At 63.3% G+C, this 17,844-nt stretch overlaps 1 protein-coding gene across 2 annotated transcripts in view; it reads left to right on the forward strand.

The window, feature by feature from the left end:
- Nucleotides 1–1,836: 1,836 nt before the first annotated feature.
- WNT7B (Wnt family member 7B) overlaps nucleotides 1,837–17,844 on the forward strand; it is a 56,609-nt gene continuing 40,601 nt past the window's right edge. Inside the window, exon 1 of one of the 2 annotated variants that reach the window (XM_025400147.1) lies at nucleotides 1,837–2,275. In XM_025400147.1, the coding sequence (XP_025255932.1) occupies nucleotides 2,205–2,275 (71 nt within the window). In that variant the 5' untranslated portion in view covers nucleotides 1,837–2,204. Of the gene's footprint in view, nucleotides 2,276–6,594; nucleotides 6,799–17,844 lie in introns of those variants that run through there. The other variant, XM_025400146.1, reaches the window with a different exon arrangement.

Raw genomic sequence — 17,844 nt, forward strand, 5'->3', positions numbered from 1 at the left:
GAGGCCGCCGGTGCAGTTCTTGTGGTTCCAGCTCCGCCACAGCCCGACAGCTCCTGGCGATCCGCCCCATTAACGGGCGCCGAGACCGAGGCTGGCGGCAGTGGGGACAGGAGTCCCGGGCTCCGGGAGGGGATGGGGTTCCTGCCTGCCTCGTGGCCGGGGGCCCGGCGTGGCTCCGCCGCCCGCCACCTCCAGCCCCTGCGCGCCTGAGTCCGAGAGCCCTCAGTGCCGCCGCCGGGTGGCAGCATCCGCCCGCGCCCGAGCTGCGCCCGCGCCCGTCACTGGCTGCGAGAGCCAGGCCAGACTCTCCTGCTCCCCGCGTCCAGCTTCCAGGCCGTGAAATGGGGGTGGCTGCCCTACAGTGGGGCTCTGGGGAGCAGGGGTCACCCAGCGGGTGGAGCTGCTATTGCCATTTCACTTATTCCTGTGCCTCGGTTCCCCTGTCTGTGCTGATCGCCAACGTACGCCCTTTATCTGGGAACCCTCCCCATCGGCGCACGGGGCTCGGCGGCACCGGGGGCCTCAGATCCGGGGGCCCAGGAATGACCTGCATCGGGGTCGTGGCAAAGGTTCAGGGATTTGGAGGGATTAAGAAGGGATCAGAGGCAGGGGGTCTGGCGGGACTGCGGGAGGGGCAGGGGAGGCAGGCTCTGAGCTCGAGGTCCCTACCCAGGCTTGGCCAGGTGGGAGAGGGCAGCCGGATGCACACACAGACTCTCCCCTTGGTGGCCTCAGTCCCTGCTGGTCCTCGGGGACTGAGCTCTTCCCTGTCCCGTCTGCCTGCAGCACCGGGAGCCATCCAGGGTTAAGAAATCACAGAACAGGCGGGGAGCCTGGCCTGGACAGCGATCTGGTCATGGGTCTGGGTCCTGCCCCCTGAGGGAAGACCAGGCTTGGCGCAGCAGGGTCTGCGGGACTCTGGCGCTCGTTCGCCCCGGGCTAAATCAGGCTAGATGGGCTCTGGGTGTGCGAGGCACAGAGTCAATCTGACTTCGGGCTCTCCTCAGGGAATCTGAACACAACTGGGCGCTGCAGAGGAGGCCACGAAAACCGTGGCGCAGGGGCAGGGATTCTGGGGGCCAGTAGCCTCCCAGTGCCCGGGAAGCCCCTCAGCCTCCTTCCACAGGCCTCCATCACGGTGCTTGGCCAATGGGTTCTGCAGGAGGTCACGCATGCCATCTCCCGGCATGTGGCCAGGCTAGCCTGTCTGTCATCGTTCAGGTCCCAAAGCTGGACTGGCGCAGGTGGCAGCAGTGCTGGGACCTGGGGTTGTGGGAATCTCCCATTGAGGTTTGCTGGAGTGGCAGCGTTGCCTGGACTAAGAGTATGGCCCCAGAGTATCCCATTGATGCGGATAATTTTTGGGAGTCTGGAAAGTGCACTCGGAGAGGCAATGGGAGTGGGTGGTCTCTCCCTCCCTCACCGGAAACTGGAAGCCAAGTGGCCACTGCGACCTGTACCGGTCGTTTCCCGCCCCCACCTGTACCCCCGCCCCTACCCCCACGTGCACGGAGGAGCGCAGGTGTCTCTTCCGAGCCGCACCCTCCCCACACCCCCACCACCCGTCACCCAAGCCCGCTTCCCCCGCCCAGTCCCCGGAGGGCAATCGGAAGGGAGCTGGCCTGGGGAGGGGGGGCCCAGGGGGTAGATGCGTTTGTGTGTCACGGGGGAGGGAGGAGAAAAGGGAGGGGAGAGCCAGGGAGCGAGGGAGAGAGAGCGCTGCGAGCGAGGAGGGCGGGCGGGAGGCGGATCCTCCTACCTGGGGCGCGCTCGCTCGCTCGCGGCTCGCTTGCCGGGGCCGCGAGTCACCTGGGGAGGCCGACAAGTGCGGACACATTGGCCGCCGCTGCGCTCGGCGAGGCGCGCACGGCCTCAGGCGGCTGCGCCCAGTGGAGGCTGCACCCGCCCGCCAGCCGCGCCCGGGCCCCCAGCCCGCGCTTGCAGAGGCCCACGGTCGCTCAACCGGGCTTCGAGGTCGCGGCCCCTAGCCTGGGTCATTTCCCCGGGTGCACGGGGCGGCGGCGGCATCCCGGGCTCACCATGGTGGCAGCGCGCGCCGAGTGCCCGCGCGTCGCCGGCCGCCCGAGCCGCAGCGCCGGCTGAGCGCGCTCTGCCCGCAGCCCCCTGGCCCCTGCCCGGCCCTGCCGGGCCCGCGCGTCCCCTCCGGCCGCCGCTGTCTATGGCGCAGCCCCCCTCCCTGGATCATGCACAGAAACTTTCGCAAGTGGATTTTCTACGTGTTTCTCTGCTTTGGCGTCCTGTACGTGAAGCTCGGGTGAGTATCCCGTGGGCGGGGGCGGCAGCCGGGGGCCAAGGCAGCACGAAGGGGCTGCCTCCAGGGCGTCCCTACGGGGACGTGGGGACGGGAGGGGGCCACGGCAGTTCTCTGGGCTCCGGGGCTGGCCCGTGTGTCAGACCCTCGCCCCACGCCAGCAGAGACGCAGCCCAGCCCCCTGAGCTCCCGAGGGGCGCTGAACCCAGCGCGGGAGGAGAGAGAGCGGGGTGCGCGGGCGGCCCGGCCGGGCTCGCGGGTAGCGGCGAGCGTGCCCGGCGCGTACTTTCACCTGTTTGGGCTCCAGGCCCCGGGGGTGGGACGCGCCTTCCCTCCCCCGGGCTGCGCTGGGCGCCGAGCCCGGACCGAGCGCTCGCCGCCTGGAGGGTGCGCCGGGGCGGGGTCGGGGGGCGTCCGGCGCCTGGGGAGGCCCGGGAGGGCGGGGGGGCGCGCACCCGGCCGCGAGCGCGCAGGCCGGGGCACCCGCCGCGGCCCTTCGTCTCTATCCATCACCCAGACGTGTTGAAATTACCTTGACAACTCGTCCGGCTGGCTCGGGATGGGCCGTGGGACCTGCCGGGCCGCCTCGGGCTCGGTCCGGGGCCCGCGCCCCGCCCGCCCGGGGCCCTGGGCCCTGGGCCCGGCCCCCTCTTGCAGCGCTCCCCCTGGCGCGGCCCGGCGGGCGGGCGCCCGGCGAGCCGCGCTAGCTGCTCTCTGCGGTAGCTGCTCCGAGTCGTATTTCCACATTCCTGAACCCAGCCGAGTCCTTACCTGTTGAGCCGCGATCTCCTTTAGACAGAATCTGTCTCGGCCTCGCTCGAAGTGGGGGTGGAGAAACGGCATGACGGAGAGGGGGTGCGGTGCACCTCGCCGGGGGCGCCCACCGCCCGTTGCCTGCCCCGCGCTTCTCGCACCTGCGGGGACCCGCGCCCCACCGCGCCCTGCACGCCTACTGTGCGCCGCCCGCTGCCCCGAGGCAAGCCCCGTCCAGGCCACGGGCAAGGCTGTGAACAGACCCGCGGGAAGGGCAGGTCCCGGTACCACTGCGGGGAGACGCGGGCTACCAGGCGGAGAGGTGGAAGAAGGCGCTGGAAATCGTCTCTCCATCACCCTCCATCCCATCTCTACTCCGCCATTTCACAGGTGGAGAAACTGAGGCCCAAGGCCTGCAGAGACTAAAGCCAGTGGCCTCAGAGGCAGGAATGGAAGCCCCCGTCCTAGCCTGAGCCCTGCAGGTCTGGGCGGGAGTGCCTGCGGCTGCCGGTAGCCGGTAGCCCCGGTTATCATAGGTCTGTGGGTAGGCTGTGTCCCAGGGTGTTTGTTTATGGAGGTGAGGGGTGCGGGACATTGAGCCTGCTGGGCTGGGGGTGGAGTGGGCAGGCTGCTCTTTTCCTGCATCTCCAGCAGTCCTGCAATGACTCCCGCTGGGCCCCTCAAAGTGATGGCAACCCTTAATGAGGCTTTGTCCCTGCAGCCTGATTCTCAGCGCTGAGGCCTTTCCCCTCCTGGCACCCCTAGGGTTAGGCGCTTTTACTGTCTCGGCTTCAAGGATTAGGAAACTGGGCACAGGACCTAAGTCACTGTCCTCAGGATTCAGTGACAGAGCTGGAACTGCAGTTGGTTGTGGCCCCCGCCCCTCCCCCCCTCCGCAGGCCGCTTTTCCTAGTGTCCATTCTTCTGAATCAGTCATCAGAAAGCAGCCCTTCCTCCCACGAGTGAGCCGGTGGGAAGAGCTCTAGGAACCCCCCTAGGCAGCAGCAGGAGCCGAGGGTCCGCCCCAGCCCCGCTCCCGGGGCTGCTTCCAGGGCTTGAGGTTTGTGTGCCCTTCCCAAGCCTCCTGGTCCCTTCTGTAAACAGGGATTGCAGCTCTGGCCATCCTGAACAGGATGGTGGCCAATGTCTGAGAGAGGTCTGAGTGAGCAAGACCCCACCGGGCCTCCCTGTAGCCCAGCCTGAGCCCCAGGCACCTGTGTCAGCCTCCCTCTGGGGGTGGGGGTAAGAGCCAGGCAGTGGCTGAGCTTCCTTCTGTGTGGCCCTGGCTCTGCCCTCAGGTCCCACCCAGGACCCCTGGAGGGGAAACTCCTCCCCCTGGTGTGCCAATCTAAAACACATGCTCCTGACCTCTAGGATTTCCACAATGTGACCTCCAACACCCTGTGGAATGGCAAGCAGGAAAGCCAGAGATCTACCCTGGGATCTGCTAAGGGAAGGAGAGCCAATCCCTCCCTCGAGGCTCAGCCCCTGCTCCCAGGATTGGAGAGAAGGGCCCTGCTTTCTTGGCGAGCCATCTTGGCTACACGCAGAGGTCGAAGGGGGAAGCTGGGCCCAGGTGTATCCTAAGGGGTTAAATGACCTGGAAGTCCATTACATTAAGGAGGAGGTTTGGGAGTCTAGGACCAATGGGCTGTCTATTCTGTCCTCTTGTCACTCCTAGCCTGTGGCCTTGAGTAAGCCCTTTAACCTCAGCCTCCCTTTCTTCATCCAAAATATGGGGTCACAACACCCCCTTCACTTCATGCTGCCCGTGTTAGTCCTGGGGGCCTTTGCCCTGCGGGTGGTGGAGATATGTGTCCCAATGAACACCTGTAGACACCAGGAGAATCTTTCTTATTGTTAATGACTATGATGTCACCGGGACTGACACCCTGGGGACTTCTCCAGATGGTGTATTCCAGGGCGTCTGCATCTCAGGAGTTGGGATTTTCAGGGTCATAAAGTTCTGACCAAAGATCAGAGGTTGTATATGCATGGGGGGGATATTCCAGGATCACTCCCCTGCATGCTGCCTGTGTTTCATTACACAGGGGGCCACCTGGGCACGTGCAGCCATCACACACATGTGCCCCTAAGCCTGGTGCAACTCACAGGTACAACTTCTGGAGGAATCCAGTACCAGCAGGAACCAGAACTCAGCCCTCACAATCCCCTTAGGGGTCACGGCCCTAAGAACAGATGCACCTGGGATTTGGAGCAATTTGAAAACCTGATGGCTTCAGGGAGTCACAGTTCCTCACCCAGGGCCCTTTTTGGACTGAGCGGCCTTCAGCTCCAGCCCTGGAGGAGGCCAAAGCAGAGCTCAGAGGAGCCCGTCTGAAGTCTGGACACCCTCTGCTCACTGGAACTGGAGTCACTGCAGTTCTAGGACAAGCCCCCTTGCAAGCCTATCCCTGCCTTTGGGGCCAGAAGCAGAGGGGCCTGAGAGCCCTGGACTGGGAGGGATGAAGGTGGAGGAAGTGGCTGCTTTCTCCTGGGTGATGAGCCTCCACACCAGGTCTAGAAGTTAGAAAATCCTCTTCCTCAGGACAACGGGCCAGACCACCCAGCCCTCCCTTGTCTTGCCATCTTCCTGCTTTGCACTGTGATTCAGATGTAGAGGGATGGTCAAGTGGAACCAGGATTGGCTAAAAACAGGAGGTGGGACACTAGACCTATGTTTCCGGGCTTAAAAATAAATAAATAAATAAAACGAACTCTAAGAGGGAGAACGTCCTTGTAGGTCTACTTCTCCCCAAACCCATCCCCGCCAACCGGGATGGGGAAGCCAGAGTGGGGACGCCTCTGTGTGAGCAGAGCAGCACCTGCTGGCGATGCCTTCCCACTGGCGGCCTCTCCAAAGAGGTGCCCAGGCAGGGTCCTGCAGTCTCAGCATCAGCTCAAGGCTGGGCTTGGTTAACCATGGCAGTGCCTGTGTGCGACCCACAGCCAGCCTCACTAGACCCAGGGCACACGGGGGCAGAGGCTCAGGACACTCAGTGCATCTGTGCACACACACCTGTCCTCACAGACCGCCCATGCTCCTGCAGGCACACACAGGCACATGCAGGTACATGCATGCACACACGCGCATACGTTGCTGAGCACAGCCCCCAAGCACACGCCTCCGCGCAGTTCCCCCACGGAGCCGCCCCCAAGTGCACCTTCCGGAGCCAGGCCAGAGCTGTGTGGCTTCCTAAAGATGGGGGTGCGGGTGTCCCGGCCAAGGCAACTTGGGCAAGCCCTGGAGGCGGCTCCCACCGCACGCTCCGGTCAGCCTCCCCTTTAAAAAAACCCGCCGGGGGAGGAGGCGGATGTAGGGACGGCCCGTCCAATGGCAGCTGCGCGCCTCTGGAGACTTGGAGACGTGAGCCAGTGCGAGCGACAGAGCCGGTTCGTACCGACAGACGGACGGAGGTCCAGACCGCAGCCAAGGCGTGCCCGCTGCCCCTGGCCGGGTCCCCGCCCCGCACTCCAGCCCCAGCTCCCGCCGCTGCCCCAGATCCAGCGCCATGCGCGGCCCTGGCGGCGGGGCACGGGCGACAACAGCGCCCGGGTCCACGAGACCCAGCCCCTAGCGCCTGGCGCTGCCGCCCTGCATCGGGGAGCTCCGCGGGGACCCCGGCCTCAGCTGGCCCAGGCGCCCTGCCCGTGGAGCCTGCCCAGCCCTGCCAGACGCGCCGGCCCACCATGCTCCTACTGTCGCCGCGCAGCGCGCTCGTCTCCGTCTATTGCCCGCAGATCTTTCTCCTCCTGTCCAGCGGCAGCTACCTGTGAGTGCCGCGGGCGGCGTGCGGGGTGGGCGGGTGGGCTCCCCTCGGGCCTCCAGCGCTGGAACAGGGTGGGCAGGGAACGCGACAGCGAGGCCCCTGGGCGGGGCACCGGGTGACCATCGCGCGCGGGAGCCGGGGGACTTTAGGTCGCCTCGCTAGCGTAAGCTGCCGAGGTGGAGCACTTGGCGGCCAGCGAAGTCAGTGAGAAGTCCTGGCTCTGGGGTCAAAGAAAGGATGGCCTGAGAGCGGCTCGACTGCCGGAGTAGAGCAGGCTGTGCACGCCCAGCGCGAGGGCTCGCGGGCATGCAGGCGGCGCCGAGAATCCCTGCGCGTCCCAGCAGAGTCCTGGACCAGTGGAGGACCCCTCCCCATATTAGCCCACGCGGCGCGCAAGACAGTGCCACACTTGGGATAGCCGCACGCACACACCCGCTCCCTCGTGCAAACACCGGCACGCACGTGCACGCTGCGCTCCACCGGACAGTGCCCGGACTGCACCCCGAAGTCGCTGCGGCTTCTTGCGCCTTCCTGCCGCACTGGGTGACCTGATCCCTGCCCCTGCCGAGTTCTCACCTAGGGGCGAGGTGGACGCGCGTTGCGCGCTGGCGGCCGCGTTCGCCCAGGTGTCTCGGCCGAGGGAGAGCACGGAGCGTGGGTCCTCCTGTGTGCGTCCAGCAGGGCAGAGCCCACGGGGCTCTGAGAAGCTCCGGGCAGGGCCGAGTCCAGCCCAGTGAGCCCAGGGGGGGCGCAGTGGTGGCTTCGCTCGATTCCTAATGGGACTCATATGCTCTGGCCTCTGACTCAAAAAGAAGTTTGATTTATGGAACCGCCGTTTGGGGGAATTTAAGCTGGATGCTACTGATTAAACCTCAGCGCCTGCTCTCCCTCCCCTTCTCTTCCCTTCCCCCTCCCCCTCCTTTACACGCGGGCCACGTCCGGGGTCGCCTGACGCGGCCAGAGGGGGCAGCCGCTGCCTTCCCGCTCCCTGCGCCACCCCCTCCCCCCATGCGGTCGCAGTCCTAATACAGCGCCGCGCCCCCACCCCCATTTAATAAAGACGCAGCCAATTTCTCCTCTTGCTCCTAGGAAATTACTATCCTACCAGTTTTCCTTCTATAAATAGTCGCGCATCTTGAAACAAAAGTTCGCAACCGCAGCCAGATGCTGCGAGGCCCGCGGTTTCCCGGGCTGTGGGACATAATTACAAGGTCCGGGCACAGAGAGCGCTCCAGGCCCGGCGGGCAGCCCCGGCTGCGGAGGCATCGCCTGAGGGGGGCGGGGTAGCAGGGCGCATGCGGGTGGGGACCGCCTGAGCAGTGGGGACCCAGGCTATCAAAGTGCCAGGGTCCCTTGTGTCCTGCTTCTGGTGTCCTTCCCAGGAACTGCATCAACAGGGGGCCTTGGAATTTCAGCCTCTGGCGGTTGGAGGCCAGGAAGCCTCCTCCTCCCCAGAATCCTGGCATTTCAGCCTTAAGCCTTGCTAGAGAATTGGCAGCTCTGGTGCTTGGGAAATCATTTTTGGAGCCGGCTGGCTGAGGTTCAGTGTTCATGGAGAGGTGTCCGGGGTGGGAAACCAGGAGTCCTGCGGAGGTGGGGGCGAGGGAAGGGGGGATTGGAGGGTTGGGGTAAGGGTCTGAGAGAGGGAGGTGCACAGGGGCCCCAGAAGCCTGGTGGGAGTTGATGCCAAGGCAGCAGTGAGGGGCCTCTGGGGCAAGGTGGTGCCCAGTGTACCTCTGCAGACCCCAGGTTTATCTCAGGGCTGTACTCCTCATCTGGGCCTGCAATGACTACAGCCGCCAGGCTTGTTCCTGGAGTGTGCACTGCCAGCTGTGTTGGCAGAAATTCTCCTAAGGAAACAGCTTTTCCAGACATCCCTGGGCCAGTGCTGGGGTCCGGCCTGGGTCGTGGGGGGACAGGAAGGCAGGCTGTATCCCTGACTTGCCCTCAGCAGCTCCTGCGCCACAGGGAGGAAAACGCTGATGCCAGCCTTCCCCAAGCAGAGAGGAACCCAGACACGTTCCAGGAGCGAGGGGGGCAGGTCTCAGGTTTCCCCTGCCCCGTTTGTTTGGTGGGCACAAGGCTGACCCTAGGTGGGAGTAGGGCCTGCGCAGTTCAATTTGAATGAAAGCATGCAAAGGGAGAAGACCTTGGTTTCGGTGTTTCCGACCCAATGGCTGCACTTGGGGGAGGCAGCCAGCATGCAAGTCCTTGGAGAGCTGTGAGAGGTGGGGGTCAGTGTCAGCCCATCCTCAGCACTGCAGGCACAGTTGATGGCGTTGGCCTTTGGATCTGAGGATGCCTGGGCTAGGAGGGTCGCTGGGTGGAGGCTTCATTCTGCTCCAGAGAACTTTCAGGAACTTTCCAGATCCCATTGCTGGGATCTCAGACACTGGCCGACAGCTGATCCTCCTCCTTTCATCTGGGCTGCTCCCCTAGCTCCCTGTCCTGGGCTGTGGTCTGTGCACACCAAATCCCAGACGCATGCCTGGGCCCCTGCCGCTGATCAGGTTGGACGGGTGTGTTGGCCTGGAAGCGCCCTGCGCCCCTGCTACAATGCTGACTTGCAGCGGTGCTAGGCGGCTCTGGCCAGCCCTCGCCTTCTCTGTGCAGAGCTCTGTTGTCAGTGCAGGAGCTCCCAGGGCCAGCGGGGATCAGTCAGGGCCCAAAGGAGGGCAGGTGGGGGACCGCAGGCCAAGAGGAAGGCTTGTGGTGCTGGGTCAGCTGGAACGGGGGCCTGGCTGAGGCCTTGACCAGGACTAGGCTCAGCTTCTGTCCCAGGCAGGTCTCTTCCGGTCTCAGCCTTCCTCTCCCAGATGTGGGGGTTGGCTCTGACGACCCCCCCAGGTCTTCCGGTAGGAGCCTCTCATGGTGACCGCCCGCTCTGGGGAGCCAAGTGAGTCATGGGTGACGGGGCGGTTACTCACCGACCACCTGGCTGTGGTAGGGTGGGGGGGGCGCTTACCGCTGCCCTGCCAGGCCAGGCCTCTTCCCGGCTTTGTCAGCGGTGCCAGCCACAGTCCCAGAAGTGCTGTGGCCATGACCCTCGGTGGGGAGGAGATGAACCAGGCCCACTCCCATGGTACCATGGCCTGTGTGGGGACAGGATGCGCCCCTTGGCTCAGGCGTGTTAAGGTTGCCCTTGGGGGAAGGGCAACTCCCAGCCTGGAGGGTCTGCGTCTATCCAAGTCTGGGAGGGGCTCTGCTGTGTGCCCTGAGCAGGTCCATGGACCTCTCTGGGCCTCAGTCTCCTCATGGGTCACTTGGGATGGTGATCCCTCCCCCAAGGCTCAGACCAGGCCATGTGTAGTTGGAACTTGAAAGTGTAGAACGTTCCAGAGAGGGAGTACATGTGGAATTCGAGCTGGGAAATCTGGTGAGATCTCAACTGGGGACCCTCCACTGGAGTGGACAAGTGGAGACCCCCTAATCACAAGAAACTCCCCAGAACTCATCATCATGTGGACGAGACCCACCAACCATTGGCTAAAGGGGAGAATGTGCATCGTGGACTGTCTGTCTGCGGAGGGAGGACAGGAGGTGCTGGGATGGCACTGGGTGCCACAGTTGTGTGCAGAGGCCTGTAGGATAATGTGCCATTTTCTAATACGGTTTCCCTTGAGTCTTCGTGGAGCCAAGGGGCATGATAGTGACTCAGATCTGGGTCCTCATCCTGACTCCACAGGGCCCTCACTGCCTGGCTGTGTCCCCAGGCCCAGCTCTTCCCTCTCCAGTGCAGATGATGGGAGCACAAACCTCACTGGGTGGCTGTGGGAAGCTCTAGCTTGATGTCTGGTGTGGTCAGTGCACGGGAGACTGGCCATTCTCAGCTATCAGGAATAGGGAGGTTGGCCACAGGCAGCACAGAGGGAGGCCCATTGGCTGTGTTCATTCAGGAAGGAGTGATGGACCCCCTAGGGCATCTCAGAGGGCTTCCCAGAGGAGATGACTCTCAGACAGGGTTTTGAAGGATGGATAGGAGTTGGCCAGATGAAACAGGCACATGAAAGAGACCCCTAGACGAGGGAACAATACTGTCAAACACATTCACCAGGGGTTCCACTCCAGGGAGCCTCAGAGCATCTTGCTGAGGTGGATCAATGGGATGCCAGGATCCAGAGAAGACGCTGTTTCCCAAGGTCACCTAGTTCCAGCTCCTCACATGGTGCCAGCACTGCTTCTGAAGGGAAGTTCCGCCTATGCAGTCCCACAGGGAGAGGAATCGGGGTCTCCCAGGGCCTCAGGCTCCAGCCAGTGGTTGGAGGTGCTGATGGGAGGCGAGGTGATGATCGTGAAGTTGGTGATTTTTGAGGCGCCAACAGCACATTATTGTTCCCTCATTCACACACTTCCGTGAGCTCCTCTGGGGACAATGGCCAAGCAAGTCACACTCCTGCCCCTTCCCCTCCCACCCACCTGGAGCCTTGAGTCACCCTGACAGGGCAGGTGGATGCCTGTGGGGAACCCAGGGACCCTGCTTGGGTGTGGACCAAGGCTCTGTTCTTGGAGCACCCTGACAGACTCTGGGGTGTGGCGGTGTTGGATGAGGTAGAGGGCTCAGTTGTGGGCATCCAGGCCATCAGCCCAGGGCCAGGGTGCAGAGCCCCTGGAACTGAGAGCCACATGCAGCAGAAGCTCGAGCCCTCGCTGCTCACACCGCTCCCTGTCATCCCGGGCAGATGGAGCGGCTGTAGCAGGCTCCTAAGGCTGCCGCCCTACACGGCCCTGGGTCCAGCTCAGATGGGGCTCAGCTCCCCTCCCAAAGGGACAGGAGACCCGGCGCCCTCCCTTGTCAGATGAAACCCCGGCCCAGGGCTCCTTCAGCCTGATGAAAGGGTCATTGTGTGGTGCGGGCCGCCCGCTGGCCAAGGACAAAACCACCGTTTGTCCTCCGTCCCTGGCGCAGGGCTGGGGGCCTCACCTCAGGCTGGCCGGCAGAGTGGGGGTGGGTACAGGTGCGCTCCCTCCTCCCTTCCTTGTCTTCCCATTCAGCCCGCCTGGGGCCCCTCCCCCATCCCTGCCCCTCACCCAGGGCGTTCTCATCCTCTGAAGGTGGGTCCTGAGGCTTGGGTCAGTTCCGCTGTTGGCAGAGAGGCAGTGAGTTCTCCAGCCCCAGAGGCATACAAGCAGATGCAGTAGGAGTGAGGGCCGGGGATGCTGGGGAGGGTCCCTGCCTGGGCAGAGAAGCCGCGCTCACAGTTTCTCTGTGCAAGCAGCCAGTGGAGTGGTTGGCCTTTCCACTGAGGCCATCCCACAGTCTCAGTGGCAGGTGAGGCTTGGCACGGGGCCATCAACACTTCCTCCATCCCCAGGCTGGAGCAGGTGGCAGCTGAGGTGCTGGGGCTGCCACGAGGCTGGGTCTGAGGCTATGTGCAGACGACACTAATGTCCTACTCCCCCAGGCAGCCTTTGCAGATTTCGTATGTGAAGCCTGCAGGTGCCCGGAGCTGGGCCTGGGAGGAAGTCACCCACCCGCAGAGCAGCTCACTGGGTGTCAGCAGTAACGGAGAAGAGCCTGAGTGAGCATGCCCTGGAGTCCCACCCCATGACCCCTGCGGGCCTCCATCGCTTTCTGGAACCCTCCCGCACTGTGATCCCTGCTCCAAGCCTTCCGTACCCAGTTGGAGCTTTGAATGGACCAGGCCCCCTGGAGGGAGCGAGCCCGGCCACAAGGACTGGTGGTGTCTCAGCCGGCCTCCGCGCAGTGGGTATTGCTGTGGCCAGGGTGAGGAGGTGTCCAGAGCTGAGACTTAGGCCTGTGCAGTCCCAAGCGGTGAGACAGATGGCAAAGCCCCTTCCAATGGGAAGTCCTCCAGAATGCACTGCCTGCCCTGCAGACCCCCGCTTAGGGAACACAGGATGAGGCATTCCCACTTCTGGAGGACTTGGGTTCCCCGAGAAGGCCCTCCCTGGCGGGACTGACGTGTGCACAGTGCCCAGGGTCTGCTTGTGGATCCGTGTCCCCCTCGGGCTCCCAGAGAAGGGGAGCTGGGAGAGGCCTGTCTGCCGTGCTAGGTGGTGGAGTGAGGAAGACAAGGTCAGGGTGCAGAGTCACTCACCCAGGTCAAGCAGCTGAGCCCAGATTTGAGCCTGGGGCCTCCTGGCTGTCGGGTCCATGCCACTTGTCACGGTGTCTTACCAAGGCGAGTTTTCAGCTTTGGGTGAGCTCTGTTGCCTGTCCCGTTTCCCACCTGTCCTCTCCAGACAGAAACCAATGCCTCTAGTTGCTTAGAACTGTGTATTGACCAGGAGTCCCCGGGGCCCTGAGCGAGGGTCTCAAAGTTGCAGGGGCTGCCTCCAAGGTTAGCTTTGGGACCAGAGGTGCAGCTGTCCTGTGGGTACGGGAAGCCCAGAGACCTTCTGTTCTGGGCCTTGTCCTGCTTCGGTCCCTGAGCCGGGAGCTCTGAGACCAGCCTGGCCAGCGTTGTTGGGTCAGCGTGAGTGTGGTCCCAGATGCCCAGGCCCTGTTGCTGCCTCAGCTATGGGCTTGCGGCAACCTTGAGGCATCCCTCCACTTCTCTGGGTCTCAGTTTCCCCATCTGGGTGGTAGGTCTGGATGCTTCCCCAGATCCTCCTCCTCCCTCCTCACCTTCCTGCTGGCCCTACCACCACCCTGAACTTTCCCTTCATGCCCACAGAGTGGGTGGGTGATCAGGGCTGGCCGGGTGTGCAGGTGTGGCTGGAAAGGAAAGCCCCTGCCTCCCTCCCTTCCAGCGTGGTTTACGCAAAGCCCCGTGGGACCCACAGCAGGAGCGCTAAGCTCCTGGTCGAGGGCGGTCCGGGGAAGACATCTCAAGGAAGGCAGCCTGTGACCTTGGCCCTGAAGGACCTGCTGGAGGGAAGGAAGGTGGGTTCCTGGGAAAGGGACAGACGTGGGCAAAGGCCTGGAGGTGTGAAGAGGATGTGGCGACTGGGCATCAGAAGTGGGGAGCAGCAGGTTAGAGTGGGCTGGGGCAGGGGAAGATGAGGTGGCGGTGGTGCCAGAGGCAGTGATCTCAGGTCTTGGGACCCCAGGGCAGGGAGGAGTGGCTTCAGCAGAGCTTTAGAAAGACCCTTCTGGGCAATGAGGTGGAAGATGGGGAAGCAGGGAGGAGGCTGGTCCTGCCCAGCAGCCGCAGATGCAGGACCCGGGCCACTCGGGGGCTGAGGAGAGGGGATGACTGAGTCTGCAGGACTGTCTGGTGGCAGGCGTGCCAGGGTAGTGTGCTTGGCCAGGTCTGGGGTTGCAGGGTTGCCTGCCTCCTCCCCAGCACTCAGGGCAGTACCAGGCACTCACTCAGTCGGTACCCAGCACATCCGTCAGAGGGTCTGATGGCTGCTTCTGGGTCTGGGGCCCCACGAACTCCCAGGTCAGGGCCCATCGCCCAGGGGTGGCAGAGCCTGTGGTGGCCCCAGGTGTGCTTGGCCCCCAGCGGCACAGGTGGGAAGGGGGAGTGGGTGACCGGGGGCTGGATGACTTCCCGGCTCCCCTGACTCAGGTCTTCCCAGGATGACTTCACCGCTGGCGGGGAAGTGCTGGGAATTTCCAGGTATGGCCGACACTGCCCCCCGCCCAAGGAAGGCAGATCCATCCCGGGACTCCTCCTGTGTGCCCCATGGCTCCCCTCAGCCTGGGGAGGGCTGGCCTTCAGAGGCCACACTCCCGTGGGCCGAAGCGCTTGCTCAGCCCCATCACTGCCCCAGCAGGGTTGTCACCCGCCTTGGTGGCACTGCCCTGGGGATGGAGTCGCACGTCGGGCACGCCTTCCTGAGCCTCAGGGTGTTCAAGGAGTGTTCCTGGGGGGTGACAGGCCCAGGATCCCTGGATGCCAGGCAGGCTGGTGTTGTGGACAGAGCACTGGATAGGGAGTCAGTGACTCTGGACTCCAGTCACTCCATGTCTGCAGTAGTCCAGAGTGCACAGGCCTGAAGACCTGCGGGACATAGCCCCTGAAGTGGCCAGCCTGGGATGCTGTGGACCTGCGCCCGGGGAGGGGCACTGGGCTGAGGGCTGCCGACTGCACATCCCCATCTGCTCTCTCTCAAAACCTGCCTTCCCAGCGTGTGGCCTGGGGGCTCCCCTCCAGGCTGCAGCTCCTGGAGGTATAGGGGATCACCTGGTACCCCATCGTGCTCTTGTATTTCCTTCTGGCATCTTTAGGAGTCAGGCAGTGTGTGCGGTGTGATGCTTCCCTCTCCTGCAGGAGACCTCCTGTGGTCTATCGCTGCTTTGGAGCAGCCTCGGAGAGGTGGCTGGGGCTGGTCCCCTACCTTCAGAGGCTGGGGAGAGCCCGGCTTTGCAGTCAGCTCTGACTGTGAGCCCAGAGCCCAGCCTGGCTTCCCCTTACCGCCTTCCTCGGTGGAGATTCCTGTGGCACGCAGGACGGGAGGGTGGGAAGAGGCAGAGCTCAAAGGTGGGGGAAAAGCCACGGGGTCTGGTCTTGCTCTTGTCTCTGATACCAGATCACTGCCACACTGCTGTGTGGCCTGGCCCGAGATGCTGCTCCTCTCTAAGCCGCCTCTGTAAAATGGGAATGACGAACTCCAACTGCGAGCTCACCGTGGGGGAGGCAGGGACGGTGCTCAGGACCTCGGGCCACTTCAGTCAAGGGCCCTGGAGTTCTGAAGGCTCCATAAACACTCACTCAGCCAGGCTGATGAGAGGCGGAGGAGGCCGCCCCTGGGGAAATGGGCACTCTGGGCCACGAGGCATCCAAGCTGCGCAGTTGGCTAGGAGGCCGTGGCAGCCTAGGAATTCTTGGAGGGAGCATTCCAGAAAAGTGGGCTGCTTAAAAGGTGAGGGGGATGTGGAATTATGCAGAGGGGGCTTGTGGCCCAGAATGGGTCCCCTGCTTTGGAGAATGCAGATGGCCTATGTGGGGCTGGCCTGGCTCGGGCTCACCCTCTGTCTGAGACGCTGTGTGGCCCAGGCATGGACTGGGTGTGGCTCCCATCTGTTCCTAGAAGGAGGACCCCTCAGGACTATGACCTGAGGCTCAGTCTCAGGGCCGGGAGCTCAGTCCTATCTTGCAGTCTGCAGAGAAGTGATGGCTCGGCCCCCAGACTTGCCATTCAGCCAAGTTCAGAGCGGCCAGGAAGGCCAAGGTGCTGGCCCAGCCACAAAGTGTCCAGACTCCTATCCTGGCCATGGGCCAATGGGGCCTGCCAGCTCCCTCCAACTTGTTCCACTTGTCTGTCCACCCACCCATCTGTCCTGAGGTTTCAGGTTGGCATCCTGGTCACCCAGGCCTGCAAGACGCCCCTGCGTCCAACAGATCTGTGGCATCAGGGCCAGGGCTGGGGCTGGGAGTCCCATCCTTGCTAGGATCTCAGCTAGCTGTGTGGTCTCAGGTGCTGTGGCATCTCTGGGTGTTTCTGTCCCCATCTGTACTGTGGGAAGCAGAGAGAAAGGCCAGGGTAAGACCTAGGGAAGGGTATAGCTGAATTTCAGTCCCAACGGCTTCCTCAGGAGCCCAGTACAGATGTGATCCTGTAGAGAGTGGAGAGGGGAGAATGGAGAGAGATGCTAGTGGACTTCTTGGAGGAGGAGGCACTAAGCTGGGTCTGGAATCTTGCCTGGCTGCTGGAGGGGGCAAGCTGCCTGCCCCTGGATGGGGAGAAGCTAGTCCAGTGTGGCCAGCACCTGGTGCATTGTGATGGGCCCCGGGTGCTGGTACAGATCTGGAAGGTTCTGCAGTCAGAGGTCAGTGTCCTGTGGTTTGGGGATCACAGCGAGTGGGTGAGGCTCTCATTTCACAGATTTAGCAGATATGGTGGCTGGGAGTGTCTGCCCTTGACCTCATTAGCTGTGGGCTCCTTGTGTTGGCCAGGGGTGCAATGGATCCCCTGGCTGTGGCTCATCCACCTGCAGCAGCCTCAGCCCTGCCTGGGGCCCCCAGCTCTTCGCCAGCTTTTTCCCAGGCGGTCTGGTTCTTCTCCAGGGTGGGGTCCCAGGCTGCCAGGCCAGGAATGCCAGCTATGTGGGGAGGGTGGGGGGGCAGCTGCCCGCCGGGGGCGTGAGGGAGCAAGTGGACGCTCTGATCCCTTCCCTGGGAACACTGTGAGCTGAGAGCTGAGCAGAGCAGTGGCGTGGAAAGAGTGGCAGGTGGGACCGCAGTGGAGGCAGCCTGCAGGATGCCCCACCCACCAGCAGGGCGTTTCTCCCCATTGGACAGACAGGCAAACTGAGGCTCAGGGAGGCCAGCGAGAGCCAGCAGCTGAGCAGAACTCGAACACAGGACCCCAAACCCAAGCAAACGAGCAAACCTCTTTAGTACACAGCTGCAGGTACCCAGATTGTCACCTCAGCCCCTCACTACACAGATGGGAAACTGAGGCCAGGAAGGGCAGGGAGGGGCAGAGGGATGGTCTCATTCCTGAGCTGGGCCCTGGGGGTGTCAGCCCTCTGTTCTCCCCAGCCCCTTCCTTGCTCACCCCCCACCCGCCCAGCTCCCTTTGCCTCCTCTAAGGATGCACTGTCCCAGCCCCCACCCACACTGCTTTCTTCTGGCTATTGTCTCTCAGTCTCAGTTTCCTCATCTGTAAGGTCAGGCTGGCAAGGACCAGCCAGGGGAACCAGAGTGGGGAGAGGGTGGGAAAGGGTGGGAAGCGGTTCCAGGGCCCCACACACCATGAACCCTGCTTGGAAAGGGAAGCGCTTTGGGCCTGTCCCTTCCCCACAGGTGTAAGGCCCCTTCCAGGCCTCACCTGCCACTTGCCAAAGGAGGGCTGATTGTCCCTTGCTCTCAGATGAGAAAACTGAGACTCAGAACAGCCTTGGGGTGGCTGGGAAAACCCCTGACCCAAGCCCCCCGACCCCCATCCCACGGAGCGGGGCCCTCCTCCAGGAAGGATGGGGCACCAGCTGTTGAGCCCAGACCTGTCCTATTCATTCTCTCTGGCTCCTTCCCACTGGCACGCCCAGCTCTGGGCTGCAATGCATCCCCTCCAGCTTCCTCTGAAGGCAGCGCTGGAGCTGCTGTGGGGTCCAGGCATTACGGGGCAGGTGCAGGTGGAGCTGTGTTCTGGGTGAGTGGGGGTGTCTGACCAGTCTGCAGCCTGTGGTTCATG

Source organism: Theropithecus gelada, chromosome 10, assembly GCF_003255815.1.
Source record: "Theropithecus gelada isolate Dixy chromosome 10, Tgel_1.0, whole genome shotgun sequence".
In the NCBI taxonomy this organism is placed as follows: Eukaryota; Metazoa; Chordata; class Mammalia; order Primates; family Cercopithecidae; genus Theropithecus; species Theropithecus gelada.